At 46.0% G+C, this 8,563-nt stretch overlaps 1 protein-coding gene across 1 annotated transcript; it reads left to right on the forward strand.

The window, feature by feature from the left end:
• The first annotated feature begins 1,973 nt into the window (after positions 1-1,973).
• On the forward strand, positions 1,974-7,069 carry LOC102715728. The gene is made up of 5 exons (XM_040521258.1): positions 1,974-2,442; positions 3,968-4,057; positions 4,532-4,594; positions 4,687-4,746; positions 6,503-7,069. The coding sequence occupies exons 1-5, from the start codon at positions 2,098-2,100 to the stop codon at positions 6,656-6,658; spliced, it is 714 nt and encodes a 237-aa protein (XP_040377192.1). The 5' UTR covers positions 1,974-2,097; the 3' UTR covers positions 6,659-7,069.
• Positions 7,070-8,563: the final 1,494 nt, after the last annotated feature.

The raw sequence follows: 8,563 nt of genomic DNA on the forward strand, positions 1-8,563 counted from the left end.
ATCAAAGATAGATTGATTCGCATGAGTAAAATATATGCGAACCTGAGATTTGGTGGAGAAAAACCGGCAGCTACGTGCTGCGAATGGGGGCAGCAGGCTGCCTGGCTGCTGTTATGTTGAACAGGAATAGCACAGCTGCAGCAGGGGAACGACCAGCAGGGCGCAGGGCAGAGATTAATTGGTTGGGAGAGAGGCATGGCCGGCGGTGATGATCTGGACCGCCCCACGGGGAGACAGCGACGAACAGGACCGGCGAAGGCTAGGGCATGGGTGCAGCGGGGCTTGCGCACGGGAGTGAAACGGAAGAGGTAAAAGGCGAGGCCCTAGGGGGTATTTATAGGAGTGCTAGAGATAAATCTAGTTACGCATCTCCTTTTAACAAGGAATAGATAATGTTTCAAAGGGATAAAAATTGAAGTCCTAATTGTTTGGAAATTGGTTTTATCGTGAGGAGAGAAAGTTGGGGCTCACGGCTGGCTGGCAGGGAGGAGATGTGCGTGCGTCCAGGGGGAGGAGGAGGATCGCACAGGGAAGAGAGGGCAGGGAGGAGTTCGGGCAGGGAGGAAAAAAAGAAAAGAGAAAAGAGAAAAAGAAAAGGGAAAAAGGGAAAAAGGGAGAAGGGAAAAAGAAAAAAAAGGAAGAAGGGAAAAAAAAGAAATTGTCTCCAATTTTGCCGATTTTTATTAAGTTTATTTGACCAAATTTTATTGACTGCAATTCAAATATAAATCCTGTTAATGATTTAAAATGTTTTTGGGCATTTTAAAATGTCCGAAAAGCTTCCAATTAAATTAAATTAATTTATACACTGGGTTTTCTCCTGAACTTTAATTAGCAAATTATTTTTAATGCATTATTTTATTGAGTTTTAGGTAGGATAAAACTCAGGGCGTGACAGTGAATTGCTTAGCTCATTTTCTCATTTTCCATGCTTGTGTCTTCTAAATTATTAAATAACGTATTTTGTGCAAATACTTTCCATATAGAAATTAATATAAATTATCAATAAATCTAATTTCATGTGTATAGTTATTAATATTTAATCAATCACGAGCTAACAAAGCCGTAAATAAGGGTATGTTTGATTCAGCTTGGGATTATTATAATCTGGCTTATTAGGAGTAAGCTAAAATAAATAGATGGATTATTATAACATATTATTATAATCTAGAGTCCAGATTACTTTAATATTATAAGCTTATCTAAAGCTGCTTATTTTAGGTTATTGGTTGATTTTAGACCCATTACCTTTAGATACTTTAAAATAATAGTTCAAATTTATTATTTGTTACACTTTAGCTTATAATAATCTTGTTTTAATAATATAACTTAATAATATAATATAGATTAGAATAATAACCAGCTGAAACAAACAGCTTCAATCTCAGATATCAAAATGGAGGAAATTCTCAGAACTTTCCTGTCTTCCTTTGCCTAAACAGCAGTACACATTCATCCGTTCCCTGCCAAATCTGCCACAGCCATCCGGACTCCCGGGGCCCCACCGTCCGCTCCCACTGCCATGTGGGGCCAGGGCCCACGCCCCAACGAAGAGAAACGTGGGACCGCGTGACCGACCCACGAATCCCGACCACCGTTGCATTTGCTCGCGTGCGTGCGTGGGAATGGGAACCTACGTACCCACTCACGCAGCCCGACCGCCGCTCCCTCTCACTGACACCCGGGCCCCACTCCTCCCACCCCCTTTTTACCTTGCGGCGTACGCCTCGCGCCTTTTCACCCTGGCCCGCTGCCACATGGGCCCCACCCCTTCCTGCGGTGCTGACCTGGTACGTCACTGCCCGGTGGGACCAGTATGAGGGTGGGGGCGGGGGTGTCAGTGGCGAGGCGGGTGGGGGTCCACACGGGGTGTCGTGCGGGTGTGGGATTGGGTTATTTTCATCCGCGGGCTCATTTCCGCCCGCCCATTTAAAAGGGCCGGACACCACGCCGCGGCTTTCGGTTCCGCCTCATTCGCTTCCTCCTCACCCACCTCCTCTCCTCCTCCTCCTCCTCCGCCTGTCGGTGGTGCGGTGGTGTCGAGGCTTCTCCTCGGCTTGCTTGCTTCCTCGGTTCGAGGTGCGCGCGGCGTTGCTGATGGCTTCGGCGGGGGACGACGACGCGGTGGCGGCCGGCATCATCTGCTCGCTGCGGGGGGCGGACCTGGCCGGGTGGACGCCGCCGTGGTGGTGCAAGCAGGGGGCGGCGAGGGAGGAGGGGGAGCTGATCTGGCCGGCCGTCACGCGGGGGAAGCGGTCGCGGCGCAGGTCTCCCGCGGCGGCGGGGAAGAAGGGGAGGTGGGCCCGGGCTAGCCCGGCCTCGCCGCTGGACTACAGCGGCGGCTCCGGCTCCGGCTCCGGGTCGGCCGCGTCCACCAGCGGCGGCGAGGACGGCGCCTTCTGCTCTCCCGGCCACCGCCCCGCGCCGGCGACGACGACCAAGGTGAGTGACTTAGTGCGTTCCTACTGCACGCACCGGCGCCGCTGCGTTGGGTTCTTCTCCCTCCCCCACCACCACCAGTCTCTCTCTCCTATCCCCAGTTCCTTTCCGAGTTTTTTTTTTCCGCCCTTTTTCCGCTTCTGTTCCGTGTGACGGAACTACCCCCACTAGTTGTCATCACCACCAAAAATCCCTTCCCTTCCATCGATGAATTCGACAGCGCCTTTTCCCTTCCCCTTTCCACCTTCCTTCTCTTCTCCCCCAACCTCCCCGCCCAATTCTCACCCGTCTCCATCTCCACCATCCACTAGGATAAGAGTTTCCCTCCTCTTCTTGCTTGCAAGCGACGCAACCCACCATGGAACCCCCCCCCCCCCAATCATCCTCGTTTTCCGCCTCGCAGATCCGCATTGCTACTCCCCCTGCGTGTGTTTATGGATTCCACATTGGAATCGCGACAAGATTTTTTTTCCAACTATTCCCGTTAGCACAGCGCGCGTGGATTGTTTTTGGTCCAGTGGCCGTGGAGAGTTGTGGTTGACTCGGGGACTCGGGCGGAAGTGTGGGTGGGTGGGGCGCGCGCGGTGCGGCGGTGCGGGGCGCGGCGCACGCGGATTTCCTCATGCTACCCCCTCACTCCCTCTCGCTCGGCGATGGCGATGGCCATCGTTGCAGTGCGTGGGGGGTAGGGTGGTAATTTCCGGGATCCTTTATCCTCCGGTGCAATTGCTCGTGTGGTGGGAGCGTGGTGGTGGGGGCCGCACACCCGAACCGAACCCGCCGGTTTTAGTGTGTAGACACAGTCAAAAGCCCCGGGGGAGTTAACCCGCCGGGCCCGCGACACGTGGGCGCCCACCTCCTCCTCGCGTGTCGGCGGCGAGCGAGCTCGCTCGCCGAGCCGGCGGCGGTGGAGGCGGAGGTCGAACTGACGTGGGCGCCGGCGAGGAGGGCCCACCTGTCGATGACCGGTGGCGTGGTAGGGGTGTGGTTTTTTGTTCTTTTTCCCCTTTACGGAAAGGCGGGGCCCACATGTAATCGGCAGTGGTGGTTGGGCGGGATGCTGTCTTGCTTGCCTAACTAGAAACTGACCGGTGGTAGTAGTACATGATTTTCTCCGCCGGCCGGCCGGCGTGTGCTTGCCGGGACACGGCGTGCTCGTCGTGCACCTCATCATGGTGTGGTTGCGCGGCCGGGTGGTGGATGAGTCGGATGGGACGGATGATCTCGTATGGTCTGGTCTAGGTGGAGGTGAGGTTAGCTGAGGGTTCCTTTTCTTAAGCATGCTTAATGCTGCGAAGTTTGTTTAAACTAATGTTGGATCCTGTGCTTGTCATGCGCCGGGGGCAGCTGTGGTTGCGGGCGGGGCCCACCTACCAGTGTCTGTCTGTCTGTCCGTCCGTCCTGCCTTTGTTCTTGCCACCGTCGAGAGTGTGTTTTCTTGGATGTTGCATATGATTTTCCGGGAAAATGATTGATTGGTTTCTGAATACATGAAGTCTCACAGCTGGGTGCTTCGTCTCTCCTGCAGGTTGGCGCCACGGGGGTGGGGCGGCAGCATCTGCCCTTCTTAGCGCCGTCGCCTCTACGGCCGGCTGGTCAGCGGGCGCGGAAGAAATTGGTGAGCACCTTGTCCTCGCAACCTGCAGGTCGTTCTTGGTTGTCTGGATAGTAATACACGTCCAGCGTGGGTGGCTGGTACGCGCGCAGGGCACTCAAAACAGTTGCAAGCAATGTGTGTGCGTCACGTGTTGGGAAAAGTATTAGGATCGTGTACGCGCTTTACTGGTCTAGGACCAAAGAGAGTCTTGACCCGGTCGGAGTAGTAAGCCACTATCATCACAAGAGAAAAAGAGCAGCTCTTGTGGTGGTTGAGCCATATTTGTACTAGTTTAGCATAAAGCAGAAGCTGCTACCTCTCGACCTGCCCTCTGAAAGGGTGAGAGGTTGAACTAAAAGTGGAATCTTAGGACAAAGCTACAAAGTTGTACTACCCAACAAAAAGATCAAATCTTGTAAACTGTTGGGGCCAAGCCTGTTTGCTGCTACTGCTGCTTAATTCGTCTTAATGCTTGGCTGTTTTGGTGATATGCAGAGGCTGCCGGAGGTACAGCAGCTGGTGCGGTCTCTTGCAGTGGAGAACGAGAGCATCCGTGAGGTGATACACACATTCTTTACCGCGTGCATTATTTTATGTATTGTACTTCAAATTCACTAACTGCAGTTGGAACCTTTATTTGCTGTGAGCAGGAGATGCGTTCTTTGCAGAGAGCTTGTGCGGTGCTTTCAAAAGAAAATGACAAGCTTGAGGTAACAACAATATTAATTTGTTTCTCCTTTCGTTCTCCCCAAATTTGGCATGTGGGCCACCAATGGTACCCGCTGGGTGGGATGACAAAAGTTACCATTTATTTTAGCTTAAAGCATGATGCGAGTTTTAAATTGCTAGGGTTTTATACCTCCAAAGGTAGTGGTCCATATGATCTCATTAATATCTTTTTAGTGCATTAGTTTGAGTTCTCGCTTTGATATGCTACTCCATCCGCTGTTAAGAAATGGATATCAACTATCAAGGCCGATGATCCTTTGACAATAATGGTAGTAGATTTCTCTGTTTGCAAAATCTCTCAGGCGACTTGGGTCTATGTAGGATTGTAGGGCAATGGGCTTGTCATATTAAGGTGTGATTGACTATGCTGGATTTTAGCAACAAAAACTGATTGGATGCACCAGTTATGAACCAAAAAAATCTTGCATTAAAAAGTAGCAACAACTTCAGATCCTTGACTCTGGATAAATATCATTGGCTCTGGCCTTCACAATAAGTTCAAGATACTTAACAAACCCAGAGGCAAATTTTCATTCAAACAACATTACAGTTTCCTTGTTCACTACAACACTAATAATATGCTCTGGATAAATATCATTGGCCAGCAATAGTAGTATGTGTCCGTAGATGTGTTGTAAATTTTGTTGATGCAAGTTGAGGTTGCACCTTCATGAAACCCAATATTTGTCTTGTTGGATGAAGTTGTCCCCCACCAACTTCTGTAGCGAAGGATTTGCAGTATTTGTCTTGTTGGGATGAAATTGAGACTCACCCAACATAAGAGTCCTGGATAACTCTTGCCTATTGATTAGATCTGATATGGTGGTTGTGACTGACATATCGGACCAATAAAGGAATTGATTGACTTCTGGGGCCTGGGCAGCTACATATGATCTCCAATATTGAATTGGAAGCCACCCGCCTGTTTTGCTTTGTATTTCTCAGATGTAGATTTGCTACTCTGTTCTGTATTCAGGATAACATATATGCCGATTGATGAGTAAAGATCTTGAAGGTACCGAAAACTGCCACTGCCCACTTATAAATGATAGAGATAGATAGGCGATCACAATTTTGGCATGTGTTATGATTTGTTGCTAACTTCACTGAAAGCCATATTAAAGGCATTGTGTCTGCAAGAAACACGCAGTCAGTTGGCAATGCATCGTGTCATATGAAAATATTTAAAATACACATTAGCAATGTTTCCCCTTATACGATCCTTTTTCAAGAGATCTAGTTTGAGTGTTGGCTAATATAATATTTCTCCGATATTTGAAGTGTAATTTTATGACTGGTTTAACCCCTGATAAACCTTTACATACAAGCCACAACCTCCGGCAATGGTAGTCAGTTAAAATAGCCTGCCCGCTTAATACCATCTCATTAAGTTGAACTGTATTAGCACCAACCAAGTTATTTAAGTTTGACGGAGTTCATTTAGCAATGAGACATAGGCATCGAGCTAGTTCCGCCCATTTCACTTATATGATACACGGACACCTATTTCATGCAAATAATTTATAGACAGCAGATACTGATTTTTTTTTTTTGGGGGGGGGGGGGGGGTACAGCGAAGGAGCATTTTCTCAATTTTGCCAGTTTGGATGAAGAATCCTATTTCTTATCGCTGACAAGTTATTACTACTTTTCTAACAGCAATCCTTTGTTACAAAATTCTGGGGGTCAAATGCTGAACAGTATAGACATCTAACGTAACTTCGTGTGGCATTGCAGATAAGATTAGAGCTGTCGAGCTCACGGAACAAAGCGGCTACAAAGGATCTAGAAGGAAAGCAACGGCCTGATCAGCAGTCTGTCGGAGGCGTTTTCGCTCTTCCAGATCTCAACATTCCTGTGCAGGACGCTGCTGATGGATCAGCAGCCCATTGACACTGTGCTCTCCAGATTAGTGCAGCTTTGCTAACCAATTAGCAAGTGTACATAGAGGAACGCAGGCTAGATTGGGGGGCGCGGCTCAGGTCATGCGTGAAGAGAATGACAGATTTTATTTTGTTAGTAGATTACAGGGTCTCTGGTGCCACTATAGTCCCAAGTGATAAGCCATGTTGTAGCCAAACAAAAATTGACTAATTTAACTCCCAACTGATATTGTTTTACCTAGTGCTTCTGTAATTCATGGAGCTGGAGATGGTTACAGCTCAAACTGATTCCAATTCTAGCGGAATTAGATGAATTTGTTCATGCTGTTTTTGTTTAAGATCAATTGAAACGTTACTTGTGAAGATTTTGGTAGTCGAGTTGTTTCTCTTTGGTATCTATTGCCTGCCTTGTTTTCAGTTGCCTTGGTTGGAGTTAGAGCACAAATCTATGTAAAAAGTAATTTTGTAGTAATTATATATATATAAAAAAGTAAACTAACTCATGTGAAATCCTGTGTTTCGTTTCTCTTTGGTATCTATTGCCTGCCTTGTTTTTAGCTGCCTTGGTTGGAGTTAGAGCACAAATCTAACTCATGTGAAATCCTGTATTTCGTTTCTCTTTGTTATCTACTGCCTGGTTTTTAGTTTCCTTTGTTGGAGTTATAGTACAAATCTATGTTAAAAGGAATTTTGTAGGAATTATATATATATATATATATAAATATAAAAACTAACTCATGTGAAATTATGTGTTCCAAAAGAGCTCTAAACATTAGGAACAATTTTGATGCTAAATAGCTATAAAACCCAATCGGTTGGTGGTCATGGGCTCTAAACAATCCAGCCCGGCCCGTTCCGACCTTGTGATGGGCTGGAGTTTTGCAAGACATGGGCCGTAGAAGTGAGTTAATGAGTTGACTGACAATTTTCCAAGGTGTGGGGCCCACGTGTCGTCGCTGCCACTCATCTTTTTCCTTTTTTTTTTTTTGCTTCCTTCATTTTTTGAGAACTCATCTTTCATTTTCTTCAATTGCTGCATGATCAATTAATCATCGGGCTTGGCTTTACCCTTTTCTAATGGTCCAAACTATCGCGTCAATCTAATTGAATCCTCCCGCCCCCATCTTCTCCATCCTCACTTTCCACCCAACTCGTAATGCGCCAAGTGGACGCGCGCGATGTTTGGAGAGAATGTCAAGTCAGCAACGACTTTCTTCTTCCTGGGTAAATAACCTTCCAGAAAAAATATCCTCCGTTTACGATCTCCGTTTCATATCGTAAGACTTTTTAGCATTACCTAAAATTCTAAAATTCATCAATTGATGAATGTATATAATTTATATATATGTTTATATTCATTAGTATCCATATGAATCTAGGCAGGATTAAAAATTCTTATATTACGAAACGGAGGAGTATAATTAGTAACTCTCTGTTTCATATTATAACATTTTCATTTGTCTAAATTCATCGATATAAACATACATATAAATTTAAATTTAAGTAAGACAAGAAAAAGAACGAATGGAATATATACAACTCCTTTCATATAAATTCCAATATAACACACATATATATATATAATGCGCCAATCAACGAACAAATTTAAAAAATCTTACAATATAAAATAAATAAAGTAATTAATAAAGTATTAACTATTTTAAACTTATAAATAGATAATTTGATTTTTTTTAAAAAATAACCTTCCTATAGATTTCTTAAAAAAATATTTTCTTAAACGTGGTCACATAGAACAAGGGAGGTTTTCATCCTACCCCTTTGTACCGAACACATCCACAGTGAGTAATACAGTACTACGAGACCTTATAAATATAACTTAATTTGTTTACGACAATACGTCTCGACGTGACCATGAAAATTCTGGATGTGCTGACTTAATCCACAGCTTAGATTT

This window comes from Oryza brachyantha, chromosome 2 (genome assembly GCF_000231095.2).
Source record: "Oryza brachyantha chromosome 2, ObraRS2, whole genome shotgun sequence".
Classification (NCBI taxonomy): Eukaryota; Viridiplantae; Streptophyta; class Magnoliopsida; order Poales; family Poaceae; genus Oryza; species Oryza brachyantha.